The sequence below is a fragment of the Suncus etruscus genome, chromosome X (genome assembly GCF_024139225.1).
Source record: "Suncus etruscus isolate mSunEtr1 chromosome X, mSunEtr1.pri.cur, whole genome shotgun sequence".
NCBI classification, from domain to species: Eukaryota; Metazoa; Chordata; class Mammalia; order Eulipotyphla; family Soricidae; genus Suncus; species Suncus etruscus.
Window position 1 is genome coordinate 4,681,210 of NC_064868.1, and position 26,818 is coordinate 4,708,027.

Sequence of the window (26,818 nt, forward strand, 5' to 3'; positions counted from 1 at the left end):
CTCCAGGGGTAAGGTCTCTCTGTATTTAGGCCAAAGCTTTTCCTTTATATTTTTCCCATATTTTGCTGGGCCTATGCAAACAATTGCCACTCACATACTTTTTTACTTTATTTCTTTAACTTTTATCCTTAAAAAAAGAGCTTACTAAACCTTCTGTTATTGCTTTAATGAGTTCATTGCTGATACAATAATTTTCACAAATATACTTGCTACTGAACTTTTTTCTTCATTCCTTTCTCTTCCATTTTTTAGCTTTTCTTTCTATTTTCCATTTTTAATAATTTTGCTTTTGTCATCTTGAAACAAGTATATTATGATCAGTTATGTCAACTATGTGATGGATTTTCTTTAAATAATTATACAAATAAGTAAAAGTAAGCATTAAAGAAACTATGCATGTTCATTTCATCAAATGAATATGTTATAAATTAAAATCTGAATAATTTTAATGATATTGTATATGACACAACTGTGATCTGTTAACCTTCAAGAATAAATTGATTTGGCAAAGCCACATAAGACTGTAAGAAAGACAAGGTGTGAAAAAACAACAGGAAGTAGGTTAAAAATAGACAAGTAAACCATGAACTGAAAACAAACAGTAAAGCTACCAACTGTGATTCAGCTCAGAAGACTTTCATCTGGAAAAATCTGCTGTTTCATTCAAGTCAATAATTTAAATGGGAGAATAGAAACTCTGCTAACATTAGATCATATTCAAGAATGTAAGGATTTATTCAAGAAAAGCATATTTGAATAAACTCCACACATATTCTTTCCTCTAGCATTTTATTAAGCCTTAAACATTAAAAAAGTATGAATGATATTAAAAACACCTCATCGTTGTCTTCGAAATAGAATGCAAACTAAACTTTATAGAATTAAAATGTCATAAAAAGTTGAAATATAAAGATCAAAAACAGAAGAAAGGTAGACTTGTTTAGTATTTTAGGAGAAATATCAAAGTGTAGATAGATCTCTTCATATATACTGCATTCTTAACACTCACTTTCTCAAATGCCTTAGAATTATTCAGTTTTCAAAAGAAGATGTAGAATGACAAAGGAACATGATAAAGGAGAAACAAAGGCTTTGGCGTAAGGTAAAAATAGATTCAAATTATAATTTCATCTTAGATGAATTACTTCAGGAAAGTTACTTAATGTCTCATGTAAAAATGAGGATAATAACTGTTTGAGAATTCAATGACTTGATAAATGGAAGGCACCTATTTCAGTAAGTTAGAAATACTTAAATTTTGTATGCATTCTTTCTTTTACTTTTCTCCTCTTTATGTGACACAAAATAAATAAATAAGTTAGTTTTGTGCTTTTAAGTCTTTAGTAACATACAAAAAATTTAATGTCATAAATTTTATCACTTTTTTAAACAAGAAATTAAGCTACCAATATTGCATACAAATAAGCAGATTTAACTGTGTATTCTTCAGCTAAATAAGTACTGCACAGCAAAGAAATAAATTAAGATTAAAGATTCGGTGTTTGGCAATAAATAATTGCAACAGTCATTTCAAATACTCCACGTCTGCACATAAAATTAAATCATAAGAATTTTTGGTAAATGAAATTATATGGGATTTTAATGACTAATTACTTAGGCTATAAATTCTTAAACTGTAAGCATAAAGGAAAAACAAAATATTCTTAACTTAAAGAAACTAAAAGCAATTAGTTCTGTTTTAAAACTTAAAATGAAGCTAACAAAAATAATAAATTTAGAGAATAACTAGGGACTTAGATTATGATTTTACTTGTCACTATCAGTTTTGTTGGTATTTATTCTGTATATATTATAAAAGGGAAATAGATACATTACACATATGGCATTGGTGAATAAAAGCAACAAGTTACAGAATATTGAGTCAGAAGATAACTTTAAGAAAAAAATCCAACCCCATCAGAAAATGGGGAGAAGAGATGAAAAGAAACTTCTTCAAAGAAGAAACACAAATGGACAAAAGTCATATAAAACTGCTCTTTATCACTAATTATCAGAAAAATACAAAGTAAAACTATGCGATATCACCTCAAGAACTGTCATATATCAAAAAGAACAATAATGAGTGTTGGTGTGGATGCAGAGAAAAAGAGACTTTCATTAATGGTTGCTGGGAATGTCAACTGATCCAATCTTTATGTAGAGTGATATAGACACTACTCAAAAAACGAATAACACCTGGAATTAATCATCAATACAACCAAGAAAACTTTCTTCTTAAAATGCACCCCAACAGCTCAAAAACACAATATAGAAAAAATATTTGTACCTCTATATGTTCATTGCATCTGCCACACTATTCACAATAGACAAAACCTAAAATTAAACCATTTACGCAAGGGCAAATGATTGAATAAAGAAACTACGTTACATATACACAATGGAATACTACAAAAGATGAAGTCCTGCAATTTGTTGTTGCTGCTGTGTTGCTGCTGCTGCTATTGCTGCTGCTGCTGCTGCTGCTGCTACTACTACTACTATGTCTACTATGTCTACTACTTCTACTACTACGTCTTCTAGTACTACTACAGGTTTGGAGAGTAACATGATGAGCAAAGTTAGTCAGAGAAAGTTAGACAGATCTCTCTCATATGCATATATAAATAACTGAGGAAAAACAAATGCTCAAAGGCAATAAAAACGAAGAGTATGAGAAGTAGTTTTCAGCTTAATATAGACCCATCTATTTATCTCCGCTTCCACATGGAGAGTGCTGTTTCCTCCTTGAAGATGCCTTTAGTCTCAATGTCATGGAGCGTTTTACGTATATGTTGTTCTATATACCTTGTGGTTTTGAGTCTGATATCAAGGTCTTTAATCCATTTGGATTTGATCTTTGTTCATGGTGTTAGATGGAGGTTCGAGTTCGCTTTATTGAATATGGCTGACCAGTTTTCCCAGCACCATATATTGGAGAGGCTTTCCTTGCTCCATTTTCATGTATTGCCCCTTGATCACAGATTAATTGAGCTGAGAAGCTTCTGCACCTCAAAGGAAATAGTGACTAGGGTACAAAAGCCACCCACAGAATGGGAGAAACAGTTCACCCAATACCCATCAGATAAGGGGATAATATCTAAGATATACAATGTACTGACAGAACTTAACAAGAAAAAGCATCTAACCTCATCAAAAATGGGGAGAAGAAATGAACAGACACTTCCTCAAAGAAGAAATACAAATGGCCTAAAGATACATGGAAAAATGCTCCACATCACTAATCATCAGGGAGATGCAAATGAAAACAATGAGGTACATCTCATACCTCAGAGACTAGCACACATCACAAAGAATAAGAATAATCAATGATGGCAGGGATGTGAGGAGAAAGAAACTCTCATTCACTGCTAGTGGGAATGCCTTCTAGTCCAGCCTTTATGGAAAACAAGATTCCTCAAAAAACTGGAAATTAAGCTCCCATATGAACCAGATATACCACTCCTAGGGTATACCTTAGGAACACAAAAACGCAATACAAAAATGCCATACTCACACCTATATTCATAGAAGCACTATTTAAAATAGCCAGAATCTGGAAACAACCCAGATGCCCAACAACAAATGAGTGGCTAAAGAAACTGTAATACATATACACAATGGAATACTATGCAGCCATCAGAAAAATGAAGTCACAAAATTTTCCTATAGATGGATGGACATGAAAACTCTTATGCTGAGAGAAATAAGTCAGAGGGAGAGATATAGACACAGAATAGTCTCACTAATCTATGTATATTTTGGGGGGGGCACTCCCGGTGACGCTCAAGGGTAACTCCTGGTTATGTGCTCAGAAATCGTTCATGGCTTGGGGACCATAAGAGATGCTGGGGATTGAACCATAGTCCAACCTAGGTTAGTGTGTGAAAGGCAAATGTCCTACTGCCTGTGCCACCACTCTGGCCTCTCATCTATAGTTTTTAAGAAAACTAAAAGACACTATTTTAATAATACCCAGAGACAAGACAGTTAAGGGCTGAAAGGTCCAACTTAGTATATGAAGCTTACCTCAAAGAGTGGTGAGTTCAGTTGGAGAAATAAGTACATTGACAACTACCATGACAATTCTAGAGAGAGAATTAGAATGTCTGTCTTGAACACAGGCAAGGAATGGGGGGGAGGGAGATGGAGGGCATTGGTGATGGGAAAGTTGCAGCACTGGTGAAGGGGGATGTTTTTGGCTTGTTTTTGTTTTTTATTACTAAAACCAAACTACAAACATGCTTGTCATCACAGTGCTTAAGTAAAGATATTTAAAAAAAGAGAAGTAGTCTTCAGTAAGATACTTGACACTTATCAGGGGAGGGAGTGGCAAAAGGCCAGGGAAGGGAACTATATGACAATAGTGAAAGGAACTGATCATCTCACTATTTTGCACTGATGGGTATAGTGCTAAATGGAGGCAAAGTGATATGCATGATACACCATCAACAACAGTATTGTGAACCATAGTGAGGAACAGGAAGTAAAAGAAGGGAGAAAGTGCCTGCCACAGAGGCAGACTAGAGGGAAACTAGGGTCACTGTTGGAAGGAAGTGGACAGTGATGAATGGTTTTGTGTTAGAAAACTGTATGTCTAAAACTCAGCCATGAATAACTATAACTTTGTAAGTCACAGTAATTTAATAAAAAAGAAAGAAAAATTCAAATTCTGCAGGCTTAGAATTCTTAGGCCTGAAAGAAAATAAAAACAAATGTTAAAAGTTCTAGGTTACTCAAGGACAGAGGCAAATTTGAAACTCAATGCTTTCTCACCTCTGCACTTTTCTAATAGTTCAGGTTGCACCATTGCAGGGACTCACAGTAATGGTGGTCATGGAGAATATAGTTTGTTTGCATTTTCCAGCAGTGATCAATATATTTTGCTCCCAGTGTAGTTGGAGGGCACAATGAGTCAAGAACATTAAGTGGGCTACTTACTTATATATTCTTGCGGCTACCTTGGAAACTACTTTTCTTTAAAAGGAATAAATATGACAAATACATACATCATAATATCCAGTAAACCTCTGGACTAGCTGTCAGGGAAACAAAAACCTTAAATATTTAATTTTGCACAGTTACAGACAAAATCCTATCACATTTAAATCAACTGTGGACTTTCTGAAATGATTTTAGCCAATTTCATGTTCGTAGAGAAGGAAGAAAGTCAAATTCTGAAACGTAAGTACTCTTATGTGCCTTTCTTCTTTCCAACACCACTAAAGATTAAAAACTATAAAATGGGAAGATAACTATTAGCCTGCATAAAAATTTCTCCAAAGATAGTTCTCTTTTACCTATTATTCAAAAGCAGTCCACTGCAGTGGAAGCCAACTCTTTCCTGCTTTCCCATCTAACTCAGCCTTCAGTCTTTGCCCTACCTAAGCCTTCGACTGTGCTCTCCATTTTCTTTTCTCCAAAGTTCTTTACACAAGTTTTAAAGGTTCTGGCCACAGATTTAAAAAGGCTAGAATGTAAGGTGATTATATAACTGACTTCACTGTGGTCACCATTTTGCAATTTAACTCAGCATATCAAAATATCATGTAAAAGACCTTAAACTCAGAAAATGTTACCTGTTAATTACAACATAAGAAAATAAAAAAATACAAGACTGAAATCTGTAAACCCCAAAAAAACTAAAACTAAAAATTCCTTTCAACTATTTCTCTCCTACCTCCCTGATTATGTCTTCTTTATATTTTCTCCTATAAAGTGATTTCCTTCTATAAAATCTTCAATTGGTGATGGTTCACAGAGCTCATTATTCATCCTCACTCATTCAAAAAGATTTATTGAAAACATTACTCATAGGAAGTATTCTATAAAAGTATGGCATCACTAAACAAAACAGAAAATCTCTGCTCACTTAAAAAGTATATCAAAGAATATATAGCAAAAATAAAACTGAGTAAAGTATACAGTAACTTAGAGGGCTATAAAGGGTTATGAAAGACAGTAAGAAAAATCCATTCTCAAATTCTCCTAGGAGTACCATATTAATATATCCAGAAGTTTACCACACATATTTTGAACTACTCCCAAATCACTATACATCAATTGTCTTTTCTGGAAATCAATTAGGATAATGAATAAATAAAGATCTAAACCAGTACTCTAAATATTGCTATGACATCCAAATATGACTTCACATATCAAGAGATTTCTTACAATTAACAGAGAATAATTAATGATTTCATATATAGGTATAATATTTTTGAAGATAAACATTTTTGAAGATAAACATTTTATTAGATATTTTGGGTGAACTTAGGTCACATGCAGTGGTATTCAGGACTTTGTGCTTTCTTCACTTCTTATTTATTTTTGATAATAATTTTTATTTTGACCAAAGTGGATTACAAATCCTTCACAGTAATATTTTTATATTAATATCTTTATTTAAACACCTTGATTACAAATATGATTTCAGTTGGGTTTCAGCCATGTAAAGAACATCCCCCTTCATCGGTGCAACATTCCCACCATGAATGTCCCAAATAGGTACATAGTGACATTGACTCAGGGGCATTCCCACTACCAATTTTGTCCTTCTTCCACCCCTGTTCCCAGCATGCATCCCACATTCCCCTTCTTTACCCCCTGGGCTGCTAGTACAAGTGGTTCCCTCTGTGTCTAGCTTGTTGTAGATTGGGTATCGATTCTGTTGTCCTTGGCTTTGGATTTGGTGTTTAAGTCTGATCATTTATTGTTTCTACTTAATGTTCATAAAAAACAAATATCAGATGATATCTACCTATGATGGTATACATCATCTTATTTGATATTCCTTTACCTTTCCAAAAATTTCACAAGAAAGTCTAAAATAGTTTTATATTAAAAACAGATTGTTCGGGGCTGGCGAGGTGGCGCTAAAGGTAAGGTGTCTGCCTTGCAAGTGCTAGCCAAGGAAGGGCCATGGTTCGATTCCCCAGCATCCCATATGGTCCCCCCAAGCCAGCGGCAATTTCTGAGCGCTTAGCCAGGAGTAGCCCCTGAGCATCAAACGGGTGTGGCCCCCCCAAAAAAAAACATATTGTTCTTTGTAACTGAAACCCAACTACACTTATGTTTGTAATCACGATGTTTAAATAATATAAAGGAAAAAACAGATTGCCTATGAAATAAAATTCCTCATGCTAGCTGATTATTTATTTGAAAAGTGGAACATTTTACCTGTCCAGCCAGGCAAGAAGACTCTTGGCTGCTCCAATCAGATCCACAACTGAAGTCAGAAAATCATTAGGCAATTTTCGGCTGGTTCTCCCATCATAATGACCACTCCTCCTCCTTCCAGTTATAAAATTCTGTAGGTTTTTGGCAGATGCATTTAACTTGTGAGAAAGGGTCTTTAGGTTTTCTGTTTCCAAGCCATAATTCTAGATTAAAGAAACAAAATATACTTAATTTTAGAATTTCATTTATTCATTATCATATTCATCAACATACTTACTATTTACAAGCAATGGGAATATTGCTAAGAATTCTAAATGAAAAAAATAAAATTCCTGCACTAGAAACATACAGTCACATGAAGACTTGGGGGAAATGGAAGACAAATGAATTATTTTTAAAAATTGTGTTAAGAACTAATATGGACTGGCAAATATATGTAGTCTGCTATCCAAGACATAAAAATGATAAGATTCATAAAGGTATTTGCTTTTGATGTAAAAATCTCTATTCATTTACTGGTGAAAATCAGCATGATTGCTTTTGAGTACCTATTAGCTATGCATAATAATGAATGTGCAAATAGAAAAAGTTTCTATCCTATATTAACAAAATAAGCAAATTTCAACAATAAAAGTAAAAAAAAGAAATAGTTTGTATGCAAACTGTCCTTTTTTAATGTCCCCTGTAATGACTCCCATAAGAAATTTCTATTATAATTTTGTATGAGCAAAAACTATGCTTCCGCAGGAGAACCAAAACACTTTCCCCTTTTCATAATATAAATTCTGGAACTACACTGAGTTTTAATTTTATTATGGCTGCATTAGTTCACAAGCAAATGTGAAAATATTTTAAAAATCATAACCTTTTAAAGTATATTTTCTTCTTTTTTTTTGGCCTCATTCCACTTCTCTGTTTCTGAAAATGTTTATTATTTCCTGCTAAATATTTTACCTCCAAATTATTGTAGCAGAAGGTTGTACAAAAATATTTATAACTTTTAAAAACCATGCTTATGGGCTGAAGTGTTAGCACAGTGTGTAAGGCATTTGCCTTGTATGCAGCCAACCCAGGTTCTATCCCTAGCATCCCATATCGTCCCCTGAGCCTGCCAGGAGTGATTTCTGCCAGGAGTAACGCCTGAGTGTTGCTGGGTGTGCCCCCCCAAAAACAACAAAAGAATTATACTTAATATAAGTATATTGGAAAGGATTTAAAGTAAACTTGAGGGGAACACTTTGTAAGTTACAATTAAATTTTAAAAGTTAATTGAGTTGTAAAATACCTCTTTAGAAAGGCTAGTAAGCCTAAGGAAATATTGGACCTTGATTAAATTATATGGCATCATGTATATTACTGTCACAAATAAAAGTGAAAGTATTTCTCCTTAAAGAAATTCTAAGAACTCAAAGAATTCTAGGTACTATCTGGTATACAAACAATTTTTAAATTTGATTCTCCCTGTACAATGTAAGAAAAAAAGAGGTGCTAGAAAAAATTGTTTTATCAAGGAACTAAGAACATACCAAATTCAGAGCAGTTCTCTGATTCAATCATTATTCTATTATTCTATCATTGTTCACAGTGATTTACAGTATTGATGCTGGGAGGGTTTCAGGCATTCTGACAACACACACATCCTCCACCAGTGTGAGGTTCCTCCACCACATCCCAGTGTTATCTTCTCCCCTGTCCCTCTTCTTCTGACTAACTTCACTCAGCATGGTACACTCCAGATTCATCCACAGATCCACAAATTGCATGATTTAATCTTTCTTATAGCCCAGTAGTACAGTTCAAAAGGTCACTGGGGCCACCTGTGAGGAGGCACCTCTACAAATCCTTATTATCAATGCTCCATTCCTGTTCAAAGAGACTTCGAATAACAAATGATGCAAAATAAAAGACAAAACAATGGCAAAACAAATGGGACAATGAACTTAGCTCTATATCAACAATCAATGGGTACCTATTTTATATGGCATGCTTGTTTACTTTTTTTCTGAGAATTTCAGAGAGAACTTGAACCAGGAAAGGAACTAAAAAAGGATTTGGAACTATAATCATTAAATACCAATTCATATAATGTGGATTGTTACTGAAGACTCACTATTGATAAAAGTCTGAGTATTGGGATATGAATTTTCATCTTTATTTATAAAAAATCATTTTTGGGGCCACAGATATTTTATAAAAATACAGTGTAATGAAATAATCAGTGTAATTTGAATTGCAATATTCTCTTAAGTTTAAAAAAATGACATGCACACACAAAAATACTATTTAATTTTACTACATCTAGGCATAGGTTGTGATATTCATCTATCTGGTCACTATAATAAAGAGAAAAATCCCGTTGCATGTTTCAAAAAGCTATTATTTAATGACTAGATGAGAGTATTTATAATTATACTAAATATAATACTACTGGTAAAGTGTTTGAATCTATTTTCAGAAGTTTTCTCCCATGTTATTTTCTCTAAAGTACAACAGTGTCTGCTTTTGTGTCTTAATGATCTTAATAAGGACATGTTGGTTTGCAAACAACTTATCTTTAATCTTGCCAGCAACACACCCCTTCCTTGGTCATTTGTTCCCATACAAGACAATTTAGAGGCCACAGATATGGCCCAAGTTGGAGATTACATCTCTCTTATGTTTAGCCTCAGCTCAGTGCTGAGCAATCAAGTCACACCTGTACCACAAAGCACAGCACCAATGAGATAGGACTCAAGTGCCCAGATCCCACTAGCTCTTCTTGAGTAGACTCTGTTACATTAATATTCAGTTAAGTTATTTTTCTATATATCTTAGTATTATTTTATTAGAAAAGACAAAATAATTTAAAAGCAGTTTTAAAACATATGAATTCAAAGTAAAAATACTTTGGATCCTTGAACTTTAATTGAAAAATTCAATAATTAATGGCAGGAGATGATGTGGGCTGGATGCTTGCTTTATACATAGGCAACCAGATGCAATCCCTAATCCTCTGACCACCACCAAAAGTGATATTTGAGCACAGAGCCAGGAGTAATGTCTGGGAACTTCCAAGTGTGGCCCAAAATCAATAGAAAGGCTCTGGGGATAGAAAGACTCTAAGCAGAACTTGAGAGATTATTCTAAAGACTCCTTATACAGGGGTCAGAGTGATAGCATATTGGGTAGGACATTTGCCTTGTATGTAGCAGACTCATCCCATATGGCCCAGCATCCCATATGGTACCCTGTACCTAACAGGAATAACTTCTGAACACAGAGCCAGGAGTAACCCTGAGCACCACCAGGTATGACCCAACAACCGAAACGAAAATGACTTCTTATATGAAATCCACTAAAATATGTCCTGGGTGTCAGGGATATAGCTCACCAATAGAGCACCTTCCCAGCATGTGTGATGCCTACGTTCAATTTCTCACACTAAATTTCTCTTACAAAATAAAAATATTCTATATGGAGCAAAGGTGAAAAGGATGGCAGAAGAATTCAGTGGCAAAGACAGTCCAAATATTTATATATATAATATATATTATATATAGTATAGATAATAAAATAGAGAAGTAAACACTTATACAACAGATACAGCTAGACTGATCAAAAGCATTTTAAAAAAATTCTAGAAGCATATAAAGTCATTTAGAGGCTCATCTACATATAACAATCTAAATTGTACTCTTCTCACAAATGGGGTGGATTAATTGATCACTCAAGTTAATTTTTATCATTACGATTCTCAGTTCTAAGTAGCTAAAACTTAATTACTGCCAACACAGATATCTGCTCGCTAACACTAAAGTGGATGGTTTTTTTTTTCAGCAGTAAATCACAGTCCTTTACTTACCATTTAAAATAAATGAGGCAAATCTTTGTTATGATCAGAGGTATGGAGATGAAAATTATTGCATCAGCTTTCAAAATTCAAGTTTTGAGGGGCCAGAAAGGTAGGACAGCAGAGTGTACTTGCCTTGCTATGGCAAATCTGGGTTTGATCCAGGCACTACACAAAGCCCTTAACCTTAGCACTATCATAAGTAAGCCCATGGAAACAAATGGCTGTAGGCCCTATCCTAAAACAAAATGCATTTTCAATTCATTACAATCGTTGTTTTTTTTTTAATGGTATGCAATTAAGACAAGAAAGTAGGGCATTAATTTCGGAATAGAGAGAACTACATCAAGAAAACAACAGTGGGGCATGAAATATACGTAGCTATTTTCTTTGCTCTACCTGGCCATTTACTTGGTCAATAACAAGTCTGCCAAGGAACCAGTTCTGACTTTGGGCTAATTGAATCTAGTCTTAAGGAATTGCTGCTAAATCCATACTATTATCTTTCCATTACACACACCAAAAATATGAGAGCAACAAGAAACACATTTAACATTTCAGATTAAGTTGGATTTAGTGGCAAATTCTCATTAAGCACTTAACTAAAACTGAAAATATTCAATACTGGCATCATATATTTATAATGACAATGTTATTCTATTCAGAGCTCTTAATTCAAATACATCATATAGTAGATATTTAGGTTTATAATACTTTGTTTTTATAAATAGAAGGATGTTTTCATGAAGTTAGAAATAATGTTTGAGGGGCTGAAGAGATAGCATGGAGGTAAAGTGTTTGCCTTGCATGCAAAGGTCGGTGGTTCAAATCCCGGTATCCCTGAGCCTGCCAGGATCAATTTCTGAGCATAAAGCCAGGAGTAACCCCTGAGTGCTGCCGAGTGTGACCCAAAAACCAAAAATAAAATAAAATAAATAATTTCGAGCTGAATACAGTAAGGAAGTATGTCTCAAAGAAACATATCCCAGAAGAGTATGCATCACAATTTTCATTTAAAATGTCTATTATGTGAAAAGTTCATGATGGAGGAAATAAAACTACTTTTATCCTGTCACGAACAATTCACTTACACTTCCCAACATAAAGTAAACTGTTGTGCCATAAACTAAGAGCTTTGCATTAAATTATACATTATCAAGCTTTACTATTTCAGTTAATATACTGTGCTATTTAAGCACACATTTTATAGTGTTAAAAGACTGAGACGATTAATACACCATTAAATAATAGTTTCTTTCTAGCATAACTTGCTACCAACAAAGTCATTAGAACTTAATGTGTGTTGAATGAGTGAACAAGTAATTGAATAACCTTTAATCGGTTGCCATAAAATTAGTCCATATTACCCATCAGGACTAATTTTTAGAAAAGGCAGATGAAAATAGTCCATAGATCAAAAGACACAAAAGATTTAGGTATTTTTAAGTCTTTATATATAAGGAAGAAAACTACATGTGAAAGTGTTTTTAGAATATAGAAAAATTATAGTTCTCTGGAGAGAAACAATTTCATCCAGTAAGAAAATACTAATTTAACTTCCTCTATGTATTAAGTACTGGGCAGTAAGTATTTTGGAGAATCAAAACAGAAGTATATAACATAACGTATAAGTTATCTTCTCATTACTTCCTATGCTGGGAATGAAACCAATATTATAATTTTTCTCAGAACATGCTATATTTTCATTATTCTTTCTTTGCACATGATATTCTTACTACATAGATACTCATCCTACAAATTCTAATGTAAATTCTATCTACATAACTTGGATCTCTTTATAGTGTTCATCATGTCCTTCTGATCCCTCTGAGATTTTCTTTAAATCTTTATTATATTTTAATCACTGTTGTCTTTTTGAGTGGACTAGAAATAGCATACAAGTACATTTTCATCTTTGTATTCTATGGGGCAGTAATTTTGAGTTTGAATATATAATTAAGAAGACATAAATACAGTACATTCAAGAAAAAAAAGGGACACCAGACACATACAGTTTCAAAAAGAGAAGATCTGGTTACCTTTTCCCATTATGGTTTCACCTTTCTTGTGAAGTATATTATCTCCTTATTTTGTAATTGCATGCAGAAGTCACTCAATTAATTGCTCAGAAACTTGCCTTATATTTTCTGGAAAATCTACTTCATAAACTAAAAGTTTATCTATACTTCTGCCTTGCTACTTAATAGGCATTGGGAAATAGTGAAACGAAAGTTTAATATTTTGGCCTCTGAAAAATTTAGCCAAAGTACTGCCTAATACACACAGAAAGAAACAACTTTATCTTTTGATTTTTCCCAAGAAAGTGATGCAGCAGGACCACAATGCTTTAATAAAAAACTATAGAGGACTTAATATTCAGCATGTGAAGAGGTTGATTATAGCTCCATGGGTCAAGTTTCAATATGGTTTAGGGTTTCTAATTTTGATTCCATAATTTGAAGTAACTTTAGGTTGACATATCTTTTTTTTTTGTTTTTGTTTTTGTTTTTGTTTTTTCGGACTACACCCATTTGATGCTCAGGGGTTACTCCTGGCTAAGCGCTCAGAAATTGCCCCTGGCTTGGGGGGACCATATGGGACGCTGGGGAATCGAACCGTGGTCCTTCCTTGGCTAGTGCTTGCAAGGCAGACACCTTACCTCTAGCGCCACCTCGCCGGCCCCTGGTTGACATATCTTTTTCAGAATGCCAAACTTCAAATGCCTCAACTTTAGACAATTATCTGTAATTAACAGTACAATCACACAAACTTCTTTCTTTAACATGGCATTGTGTGAGACAAGATCATTAGTGGGTTACTTATGTGGAGTCTTGCGTATGAAACATACACTCTGTACTCCAAGTTATGACACACAAACAACTATTACTGCCATAAAAAAAGGAAAATGGAGATTGTAAGGACATATGGCTCTCTTCAATCACTTCTATTTCTTCTTTATGGCCAATTGATTTGGGTGTGTAGATCAGTATTATAAAAGAATAAAAGAACTGTGCATTCCTAACCACATACTATCTCTTATCCTTTTGTTGGATTCAAAGAAAGGATAAAATATAAGTGCAAGCTCTGATCTAAACTTCGTTGTCTTATCATACAAACAGGAAGTCAGATCTTAATCTATCAAGTATCTCACTACCACTTTCAGAAAACATTTCTTCAGAAGTTCACTATTGCCAGGCATTTATGCTACACACTGTGTGTTCAATAAGCATGATCACTTTACCAAAAAAGCTTCCTGCTCACAGAAGAAACATGTTAAAGTTTGTGAGTACACACCTAAATAATAATTACACAATGAGATACAAGGATAAAAGGTTAAGAGGGTGAATCACAGCAGACAGGTAACTTTAGATCAGGCTAAGGTGAGAGATTAAAGATTGTTTCTGAGGAAAGAACAACTCAGACTGACAGTTGTAAGAGGATAGGACTGTACAATCACAACAGTTTCGAATTTACTCTTCTTGTAAATTACATTCAATAAAGTTTTCCCATGTTTATCCTATACAGATTTAGTGATTTGATGTCATTATTGATATTCTTCAATGAAAATAATAGTGTTCCACCACTGCTTTGGTGATAACTCTTTCATAACTGTCTTTGTGCTCTTTTCATTATTATGCACTTCTTGGTTCCATGGATGCTGAAATGAACCTCTTATTTTTTATATTCTCCAGGCTCTTCTTTGGTAGTCTCTATATATCTTTGAATTTAATCTTATTCCCTAGAGAATCCCAAATCTTACTTTCTCCTTCCTTCCTTCCTTCCTTCCTTCCTTCCTTCCTTCCTTCCTTCCTTCCTTCCTTCCTTCCTTCCTTCCTTCCTTCCTTCCTTCCTTCCTCTTTTTTTCCTTCCTTTTTTCCTTCCTTCCTTCCTCCTTCCTCCCTCCCTCCCACCTTCCTTTCTTCCTTTCCTTCTTCCTTCCTTCTTATCTCTTTCCCTTCTCCCCTCCTTCTCTTCCTCCCTCCTACACTCCCTCCCTCCTTCTTTCTCTCCTTTCTTCCTTTTTACTCCCTTCCTTCTTTCCTACTATCAAAGCATTACATTCTAGGAGAATGTGAGGGTACATAGACATGGAGAGAGGTTCCCAAAAAAAGAGTGACTTCTTGTAGGCACTTCTCAGCACACTCATTCCACACATGTGCTGGAAAACTAATGTGCTCATGTATCACATGCAGAATGCACTTGTGTGTCACATCCAGAATGCACTACTATGGTAAATACAGAATGTGCTTGTGTGGCACACACAGAACATATTATTTACATGCCTTTGATAGTTGTGTTCCCCCAAAGAGCAGTTCTATGCAGCTTCTAGGCCTTGACTCCTCTTGTCCTCTGGCCCCGCATTCACCTGTCCTCTGTCCACTACAGACAACAGACACTTTGCACCCTTGTGCCTCCTGCCTCGCCTGCAGTGTAGCAGGGACAGACAGACAATGCCAGACTTGGATAAAAAAATCTTATTTTCCTCTACTTCTTAAATCAAACCCTTATGGTTGGCAGTCTGATGAGTATCCCTTTCTGGATAACTCAGAGGTATCACAACTCAACAAATTCAAACTTCAGTTTATGCTGTTGTAACCTATCTTCATTATTAAAAATGCATATTTTCTATTTCTGTAGCTATAAAAACTGATCTCTCTGAATTCTTTCCTTTATCTCACTGATAAAATTCAACATACCTCTATTTCTCAGTTGAAATCCTAATCATTGCTAAAATACATTATTAAGACCTCTCTTAATTTCATTATACTTGTTCTTCCATAAATCTTTTAACCAAGGGGTCTCAAACTCATGGCCCACAGGCCATTTGTGGCCCTCCAGACAACATTTTGTGGCCCTGACCAAGAGGAATCTTTTTTTGTTTTGTTTTGTTTTAGTTGTTTGGGTCACACTCCCCAATGTTCAAGGCTTACTACTGACTTTGCACTCAAGGATCACCCCGACTTTGCTACCTGCGGCCCCCAGGTAAATTGAGTTTGAGCACCCTGCTTTAACCTTATGATATTCCATTGTTTTTACTATAAGGGTACCTATTTGTTCTTTTTTTTGTATGTTTGTTTGCTTTTGGTTTTTTGGAGGGGTCACACCTGGCAGTGCACAGGGGTTACTCCTGGCTCTACATTCAGAAATCACTCCTGGCAGGCTCAGAGGACAATATGGGATGTCAGGATTTGAACCACTGTCCTTGTGCATGCAAGGCAAATGCCTTACCCCCATGCTATCTCTTCAGGCCCAAGGGTAACTATTTGTAATAAGCATTGCTTACTCCAATGCCAAAGCAATGAAATAAAAGTCATTTTTGTAAATTAATCATGTAAGGCTCTCTACAATCTTGACCTGTTTTTAAAGCCCATTTTTCTGTCTGTTAGTACTATTTTATCATCTAAAAAAGCTTCCTCGTTTTAAAAAACATCATACATATTATAACGTGTGGTTGAGCATGTTTTTCATTTGCTTATAATGCCCTTCTCTCTATCTATCTACATCCACTGGGTTGTTGAATAATACACAGAGACAATAGAGATGAGCGCTGGAACAACTAGCCCACAATATGAAGCTTACCACAAAGTGGTGAGTGCAGTTAGAGAAATAACTACACTGAAAACTATCACAACAATTTTAACCAGTGAGAAAAATAGAATGCCTATCTCGAAGACAGGCAGGGGATGGGGAGAAGGGAGATGAGGGGCATTGTTTGTGGAAAAGGTATACTAGTGAAGGGGGTGTAATTCACTGAAGCACAACTACAAACATGTTTGAAAACATGGTGCTTGGGGCCGGTGAGGTGGTGCTAGAGGTGCCTTGCAAGCTAGAGGTGCCTTGCAAGCACTAGCCAAGGAAAGACTGCAGTTCCATCTCTCGATGTCCCATATGGTCCCCCCAAGCCAGGTGCAATTTCTGAGCGCTTAGCCAGGAGTAACCCCTGAGAGTCAAACGGGTGTGGCCCCCAAAATAAGATATTATTTTAAAAAAATAAAGCCATTTTCTTAGTCAAAGCTGGCAGTTTCTGTTTTTTGGTGTGGTTTCTTTTTTTTTTTTTTGGCAATATCTTATCAGATGTGTTCTGTTTTATTTCACTGTAGTGTTTGGGACTGACCTCCTTGTCCTAAATCTGATAATTTGATATTTTGTATCCCTATACTACTTTGTTCATATTTTTATTTTTGTAATCATGCTCTAGTATCATGAGTGATTATCTTTACAACACGCAGCCCCAAGCTTCTTTAAAGAGCAGAGACGAGATTATACATCTGAAACATACAGTGCTGTAAAAGTTAATTATTGAATTATGTTTAATTAGCTACTCATATTACATTCACCTTCATATCTTTATAATATTATTCATTGAAATCTTATTGTGTCTAGGCACTAACTCGCAAAGGGCACTATAGAAAGACCATTTCATTTGCTTTTGCACCACCACCACCACCACCAAGAAAGAGATAGTTGTTACTTCCTCCATGTTAAATAACTTTAAGCTAGTCCATAAGTGTTAGTGAATTACTGAGTCAAATTGAAATCCAACAGTATTATGATAAAACTTACTGTAATCTTGTTTTCTCAAAATTTAAAATTTATAGCAAATCAATTTAGGGTGATTTTACTTAACATAGGGAAAATCTGTGCTGCTCTCAGAATACCTAGTGCACCAGCAGAATCTTGCAGAAGGATTATTTTCACACTGGTTTCTCTTATGTAATTAGGCATGATCATTTAATATATAAAAGTAACCACATCACAGGGGTCCTCAAACTTTTTAAACAGGGGGTCAGTTCACTGTCCCTCAGACCATTGGAAGGTCTGACTATAGTAAAAAAAAAACTTATGAACGAATTCTTATGCACACTGCATATATCTTATTTTGCAATGAAGAAACAAAACAGATACAAATACAATATGTGGCCCGCGGGCCATAGTTTGAGGACCACTGAAAAATATTCAATTTTCATTGGGTGTATAAAACAATTATTTTATTATTTAAAGAATTCTTTTCAAAAATAAAATTATTTACTATAATGTTATACTAATTAAAAACTTTAAGAGAACAAAGTCAAAAATTAATATTAGTAATTATATATCCAAAACACTGTTGTAAAACTTCCCTTTAAGAACTTTAACTTAACTTTTATAAGTCACTAAAATATATAGTATCACAAGATGAGTTATAAACATGTTTCATTTGTCATTTGACTTGCTTCAATTCCAGATTCACTGAATTTTCTATCTAGCTGTGGAGAATTAGGGATTTTTGTTCAATGTTCATTTAAGTTGTTTATAAAGAAATAAAAATAATAAATTTAATGTTAAATTGGCTCAACATACACTTAAAAAGGTAAACTTTTCAATTCCACCAGTTTATATGTCCTTACCAATGCACAGAGAAGGTCAACTGCTTCCAATATCAGTTCCTGATGACCTATGCGGCTCACCCCCAAATCTTCCAGTTCCTGATGTGTAATGCGTAGCAGCTGGTCTCCACTGATCTTCTCCCTCTCAAAATTCTTAATATACTGCTGCAAACAGTCATCAAGACCTAATAAGAAAAATATGGAAGACCAGAATTGAAACAATGTTGAACCAAACCAAAAAAATAAATAAATAAAACAAAGCCAGTATTAACTTCCATCAAGTCAAAAGTCAATTCCATTTCCATTCTAGAAAGTCCTTTTTATCAACATGGACTGCAATTTGGGGCCAATAATTACTTCATTATATCCTTTATTGTTAGGTTCTATTAAATTTCATCAGCAACTACCACTCTGTTCAGTAGCATTCTTGGTTGCTTAATTCAGAAATCTACTAATTGGCAGGTTTTTCTACTTCCAAATTTATCCACATCCCACTCTTTCTTTCTTCCTCAACACTACTGCAAAGGGAGACCTAGCCTTCCTGTCAAGGGCTAATGTTCTTATACCACCAAATCCCATTTTCTGCTACTAAAACACTGTCATGAATTTAAAACTTAAAAAGCCAGAAATACCGTATAGTAAATAACACACTTCCCTAGCACAGGGCTGCCCTGGGCTCAATCCCTGGCTCTACATAAGATGCCCCAGTCCCTGCTAGGAGTGAGGAGATGAGATGATTTTTGATGATTTTACCCATATCCAAAAGTTTGAAAAGCAGATTTGAAACAGTTTTAAGATTACTCGAGGCAATTCCAAGAGTCTGGCCGATAGAAAGATTGGGTACGTTTTAGTCACATTTGAAATAGCCTGATCTTAATAAGGAACTTCACCAACAAATTTATTTCTCTCCAAGTTTTTAAGTAAGAAATGCTAAGGTAATGAGGTAATCAGCAAACAATTAAAAGTACTTAAATTTAACAAAAAGAGAGAGGACAGGTGATAATGGGCTAAGACTGAAATGATGACAAAGCAGAAATAAGCAAATAGATAAATCACAGTAAGATTAGAATAGAAATGCAAAGAGAACAAAATCTTATAAAAAGGGGATTATGTACCCAATGAGAATGAACAGGAGTCAGGTTCTAAAATATGCCTGTTTCCAAAGAGGGTCTAATACCAGGTCACATATGTTCGCAACATATTCTCAAAGTTTGTAAAATAACTTGAGTTACTCTGTAGGTCACCTCTGTATCTTTTCGTTCTTCGCAATAATATGCATTCCTCTCTCCTTCTCCTCCTGCTTTTTAAAGACCATTCTTTCTCAGTACAATTTCATAAAAGTTCTTCCAAGTGCCCTAAAATAATACTGCTGGGCTAGAATAAATAACCCTTTTTGGATCTCTGGCATCACTCTAACTAAACAATATTGTACATGTCTGCATCTTCAAATATTCTCTAACCTGTCACTTTTTAAGACAGATGGGCTATAAGACTTTTGTCTGACTTTTGTTTTGTTTCTTAATAATTTATTATCAATAAATTCGTTATTTATATAACTATTCTATATAGCCAGAGTCTCATAAACTTTTCTTAAATGATAAAGGAGTTATGAGTGAAAGAAATTTTAAGTCTTGCTCTAACTTTCCTTTTTTTAATAAAATCTTTATTTAAGCATGATGAGTACAAGCATGATTGTAGTTGGGTTTCAGTCATAAACAGAACACCCGCCTTCACTAGTGCAACATTCCCACCACCAATGCCCTCTCCCTCCATCCCAACCCTTTCCTGTATATGAGACAGGCATTCTAACTTTCCTTTATTTCCATTTCAGAATTTCTTCATGAATGCCAGACATGTATATGTATCTCAACATGTCTACAATAGTAATCACTTTCTCCTCCAAAGAAAGTGGAGGAAAAACAAAGAAAATTCATTGTTGTATCCACTGTCTCAATAACAAGCATTGCTATCTATTCCAAAATAAAGGCCAATATATTTGTGTTATCTTAGATTTGCCTACCTTGCTTATTACACTTCAGTCAACTAACATCCGTGTCATAATATTTGGTCTTCTGAAATAACTTTTGCATATATCCTTTCTTCTAATTCTCCACCATGTTCCTAAATTTAGTCATAAATCTCTCATCTGTACTACAGAAGTTTTGACTTTTCTACTGTTAGTTATTACCTCTAATTCACCATCATCAACATAAAAATTCTGATGTACAGCCCGACATTGACGAAAGAAATGCACAGAATCCAGAGTCTTTAAATATAAAAGTCTGATACCAACTATAGCTCAAGTGTGAAAAAGCTTAACCGGGACCTTGAGAATGACTGGAGTTGGATAGACTGGTATGCCTGGAACCCAGAGTCTGTCTTATGCCAATAAACTTCTGGGGTGAGGCCTTTTTGTAATCAGGTCAAGGATTTTTTTTCCATTTTCTCCATTATTCTGGACCTATGCAAACATTGGCGATTGCCACTATCACACCTTTGCTATATTTTTTACTCTTATCCTTTAAGGAAAAAAATACAACTTACTGAACTTAAAAACAAACAACTGTAGTAGAATGCCTGTCTCGAATACAGGTAGGGGATGGGAAAGGGGGAGGGGGTAATATTGCACTGGTAAAGGGGGGTGTTCTGGTTATGACTGTAACCCAAATATGATCATATTATTTAAATAAAAATATATTTAATAAAAAAATTCTGATGTTATTCTCTAGCTTCCAAGTTTTTAATGTTTCTGCATTCATATTTAAAACAATAAAATCTGAACTCTTTTGTATAGTATTTTGTATAGTATTCCTGATCTGGATCTTGCCTTCCCCTAGAGCAGCAATCTTCCCAAGAATCATATGAGTATTGGCTCCTGCAATATCCTAGCAAGAGGGATACATGTGGGAATCACATCAACCTGGGGCTATAGTGAGAAACTAGAAATTAAGTGGCAGGATGGAAAAAAGATCAGAAAGGGGCCAATGTGAGAAAATGGTTAAGAAATACAGATCTAGACTGACAACAAATATCCTCCTCAGCTCTTGGTCCTCATGCTACGATACCCCCTTTATTTTGTAATTCTTTCTTTCATGTCTGTATTCCTAATCCTTAAAATTTTTATCATGAAAATGTTACATAAGGTCTGGCCCACAGTATCAAGCTTACTAAAAAGAGAGGTGAGTGCAGTTAGAGAAATAACTACACTGATAACTATCATGACAATGGTAATGAGTGAGAGAAATAGAATGCCTGTTGCTAATACAGGCAAGGGGAGCAGGAGAAAGGAAATGAGGGGGCATTGGTGGTCGGAATATTGTACTGGTGAAGGGGGTATCATTTTATATACCAAACCCAACTACAAAGATGTTTGTAGTTCTGGTGCTTAAATAAAGATATTAATTTAAAAAAGAATAAATACCTTCTGTACACATAAAAACTCATCAAACTATACATTAGTGTCCAAACTTCGAAACGTCAAAAGAGGTTTGAAATTATTACGAAGACGTGTTTTTCTGCCATATGTAGAAAAGAAAGAACATAAACATAGATATCTAAAAATTCTAAAAGCCATGAAATAGTTACATGACATTTGAAAGATCTCCCAAGCACACATATAATTCTATAAAGTCAATTATAGAAAAAGAAATATTGAGTAAAATGCATCTGTGATATTAAAAGAATTTTTAAATTAAACAAGAATAAATACCTTCTGTACACATAAAAACTCATCAAACTATACATTAGTGTCCAAACTTCGAAACGTCAAAAGAGGTTTGAAATTATTACGAAGACGTGTTTTTCTGCCATATGTAGAAAAGAAAGAACATAAACATAGATATCTAAAAATTCTAAAAGCCATGAAATAGTTACATGACATTTGAAAGATCTCCCAAGCACACATATAATTCTATAAAGTCAATTATAGAAAAAGAAATATTGAGTAAAATGCATCTGTGATATTAAAAGAATTTTTAAATTAAACAAGAAAATAATGTTTAAGATCCAAACTCTCTTTTTAAAAATACATTGTACATAGGTACTGAATGTATGGTTTATATGAAAGGGAACCCTGGATTTAATCCCTAGCACTGCATGGTCCCCTAAATACTCAGGATAATTACCAGGTTTGGAAAAAATTTTTAAAGTTTTTATGGTTGAAATAGTGTATTTGGTGTTACAACACATATTTTGCCACAGTAAGTCAACTAACTGTTTGGTCAGGAAAATTTGCTACTTTCAAATTTTACTAAGAAATAAGCACTTTAGGAGGTTATATATAGGTATGAGAAAGTAACAATGTAAGAAGCTAGGAATGCAGATCACAGGAGAGCATATAACCTACACGTATGAAACTCTAGGTTAGATCCCTAGCAGTATAATAAATAAACAAATCACTAATAAATAAGTTAATTTGGAAAAAATATTATTGTGTGAAGCAATGCCAAGAATTGCTTTAGAAATGAGATTGATTCCCTTTTTGCATGAGGGCTAGATGGACTTGCTTTTATGTGGGATGGAGGAAGAATTGATGACTACCCATGGCACTCAAAAAACAAAATTCTGGCCAGAGATATTAATGATGGTAAAGTAGTTGCTTTGCTTGCACCCCAGTTCAATTCCTAGCACTGCATATAATCTCCGGAGCACTAGCCTGAGTAAGCACTGAGCACAGACCCACTAGCTCCTGTGTACTGCTTCACTATACCCCCCCCCAAAAAAAGGGGCAAAACTCCTTTATTAACTTTATTTTTAGAGGCACATCTAATCTTGGCTTATTTCAATCTTGGGCCTCTACTAATGCTCTTTATATTCTACATATTTAATGTAGGCTCCTAAACCAATAATCAAAATGCTTATACTTTATCATAGCACAAACCTCTGCATGAATTTCCGCTGACCGTCTAGCTTGCTAAGAAAAAAATTCTCCCTTTCTGGGATGTGAATGTAGCTCAGTTGAAGAGCACTTGGCTTGCACTGGTGAGGCCCCAGGTTCAGTCCCTGACAATGCAGAAACATAACACAATAAACATAAAAAGAAATTCCTCCCATTCATTTCCATCAAATAAGGATCATCACCTTGATACCTCTCTGGCTCCTGATTCTAAATTCCATTTATTTAATATTTTATAAATGCCCAGTTGTGAGTGAATTACTATGCTCGAGAACAGGAAAAAATAAATGAGCAAAAATTGACATGGTGTCACCTACTGGAGCTAATAGTTTATTGAAAAAGGAATTCACCAAGGAAAGAATAATATAGGTAACCCTGAAAATACAATGAAGGGAAAAGGAATTTTACTCCTGAGAAGCAGAAGACAGGATGAAGAGCATGAGCACTGAGAAAGTGCTCACGTTCTGATGGGAGAAAAACCCTACCTGTCCTAGTACTATCTCTCCAGTCCCATGTCAAGCTATATTCTTTATGGGCTTATCAGTCTCAGTTAGGAAATATTCATTCATAGTGAAACTGAAGGACAAATACAAATTAATTATATGTTCTAAGTCACAGAGGGGCAAATTTCATATACAGTAAGCGAGGCATATTATCTCAACTAAATGAGGAAAAGTTATAATATGCTTATTTGAATAAATTCAAAATGATGTTTTAAAAACGGGTATAGAGAAACCTTCGTGATTTTTCAAAATGTGAAGTTTATGAAGAAATTCAACAGCCTAACTGAGCACAATTAGTTTCACCATTCACGAACTATTATCATCAATTCTAACGAGTCTAGTGAAAATGCTTCAAAAAAGAAAAACTGCAAATTTATATTATTTATGACTGTTTGCAAAGATATCTTACAATGAGAATTTTTCTAATATTTCCCATAATTCCTTTTTGCAATTATGAAGCATTCTACTGCAACTACCATCTGTTAGAAAAGTGAGATTTCTCCTCTTGCCAAATTCGAAAATGACATCAGTTAGTATCACTTTCTTCTGGTTCCTTCCAGATTCTAAATTCTTACACATGGACTGAGGGGAATTAGAAATACCAGAAAGGGAGAAAGGAGAAAAAAGTTCTGCAGGAAAGCATGTGACTGAACAGAGAGAAGTGGAAGTGGACGACAGGAGAAAAGAAGGGACAGGGTAGAGGATAATAGTCTAGACTAGTACTGTGTCAAAGAACAATTTGATGGATGCACTTTAAAAATATATTACATTTACTCCTTTATAAAGAACCCCGAATCTATAGTCACAAATTAACTTCTGTAACATCTGTTTCTCAGTAGACTGCAAGTGTTTGCCAGAAATTTAAGAATTAACTTTTAGATGACATTTGCAAGGTTCCAAGTCATAATTTAATCTTAGATTCAGATTGTTGGCGACCAGCAGTTAATGGAGCTTAATGTTCTCATGATATTCTTGATTAAATTACTGCTCAAAAGCTGAGTTTCATAGATAGCAATTTGTGAGAGGAGAAAGAACATCATCGTCATTCAGTTTTCAAAATTTAGAAAGAGTCTAACATAAAATGTAATTTAAGATCACTAAATACTGATGTCATATGAGAAGACATTTTAGAAAAATAATCACCTTACAAAGAACAAAAAATAAACAATCAGCTCTTCTAGTGTAAGGAGACAGTGAAGGAAAGGCAAAAGCTGGACGTGGGGGAAGTTAGGGAAGAGCAGAGATCCACACATATGTTAAAACTTTATATTCTAAAGAGATATCTATTCCCAAATTTAACTTAGCTCACAAGATCTATTCACTGACTGTGCAGTAAGATTTTGGTCACTGAAAAAGGCATCTGTGAAAACAATCTTTGAGCAAGCTTTTATTTCAATTCAACCCCAAATCTCTCCATTGGCGAGTTTCAATGTAAAGAGGGATACTGATTTGCATACATATATTATAATTAACTGCAATATATGCCCAAACTGTAGACAGCTGTTAATCAACTCATGAAAAAACTTTTACAAGAGTCATCTTGTGTAGCACAAAGTAAGTTATTTCTTGCACTGAATTGTGATTGTTATTCACATAAAACTAATTATGCAATGATAAGAACATTGCAAGTGAGCATGGAGAAAGGTATAAAGTAATGGTAGGCATTTCGACCATTATTACCAATGTATCCTGCTTTCAGTTTTAATTTTATAGTTGAATCAAAACTGACCATTTATCCTATTAACATTTTTCTTTGTTTTGGGGCCATACATGGAAGTGTTCAGTGCTTACTCCTGGCTATACACTCAAAGATTATTCTGGGAAGAACTCTGGAAACCAAGTAAGGTACCAAGAATCAAACCTAGGTTACTGGCAAGCAAGGCAAGTGCTCTGACAGTTATACTATCTCTCTACCTCTTATTGACTTTTAAAAGCAAGGTAATGAACTCAAGAGATTTTTCCAGAAATCAAAACTATTTTGAATGCACCCGGAGTTAAAAAGAAACTGTCATTTTAGAAAGTACATAAATATATCAAGATATGTAGAAATACAAGAAAACTTACTAGTACTATTATCATCAGCAGGCTCCTGGGAAACATGGTCTTGGCTATAGCATCACAAATGAAGTTACTAGAAAGAGGATGCTTCATTTAATAATGATAAAGTCAACATTTAGGCTCTTCTTAAAGTTCTGGACATCTATAATTATGAACAAAATACTTTGACCCTACCATCTCAGAACTATACACACATATGTATTCCCCACAAAAGTAAAGAGTATAAGAGCCTTGCATTATACTCTTAAACACCAAGATGCATGCCCAAAGTGAAGCAATTGAATTAAGATCTACACCATCAAATTGAAACTTATGAGCTGCCCTAGAGATGGAATCTCAAACTAGTTCAGGAAACACCTGACAAGCATTAGTAATTAGCAGAGAGATACCTGCCATCCCCACAGCCTCTCAAAATTATTTGGCCTTTTACCTACTTTTCAGGAAACAAAATCACTCAAAACCACCACCATCTCTTCCCGTGGCAAATCTACCTTTTTTAAGGTAACAGAAAAGAAAATGCCCCCAATTTCACCTAAGGCTACAGTCATTCCAGTGCTCCAGTGGGGTAATGGCTATACTGGAAAGTAGCTCTAAGGAAAGAGGCCTTATTCTGACAATCCACTATTTTGGTGAGCATAATTTCTTTCTCCCTAATCCCTGCCACAAAGTAATGTATTCTGTTTTATACAGAACCACTGAATTCTACTAAATTCAAATTAAGATTTCCTCAAATATACTCTTTTTTGGGGGGAGGAGGGTCACACCCGGCAGCGTTCAGGTGTTACTCCTGGTTCTACCTTCAGAAATCGCTCCTGGCAGGCTCGGAGGACCATGTGGGATGCCGGGATTCGAACCACCGTCCTTCTGCATGCTAGGCAAATGCCTTACCTCCATGCTATCTCTCCAGCCCCTCAAATGTTAAATATATGTTAAATATACCTCAGTCTCTTTCAAAATGGAATAATTTTATCCTAGGGAGTTTTTTTTTGTA

At 34.8% G+C, this 26,818-nt stretch overlaps 1 protein-coding gene across 2 annotated transcripts in view; it reads right to left on the reverse strand.

Annotated features, from left to right (window-relative positions):
• CNKSR2 (connector enhancer of kinase suppressor of Ras 2) overlaps positions 1-26,818 on the reverse strand; it is a 298,808-nt gene that overhangs the window by 222,962 nt on the left and 49,028 nt on the right. For both annotated transcript variants that reach the window (XM_049766782.1, XM_049766781.1), the window contains exons 2-3: positions 18,394-18,557; positions 7,177-7,379 (exon numbers count right to left, since the gene is read on the reverse strand). In XM_049766782.1, coding sequence (XP_049622739.1) covers positions 7,177-7,379; positions 18,394-18,557 — 367 coding nt within the window. The remainder of the gene's footprint in view (positions 1-7,176; positions 7,380-18,393; positions 18,558-26,818) is intronic.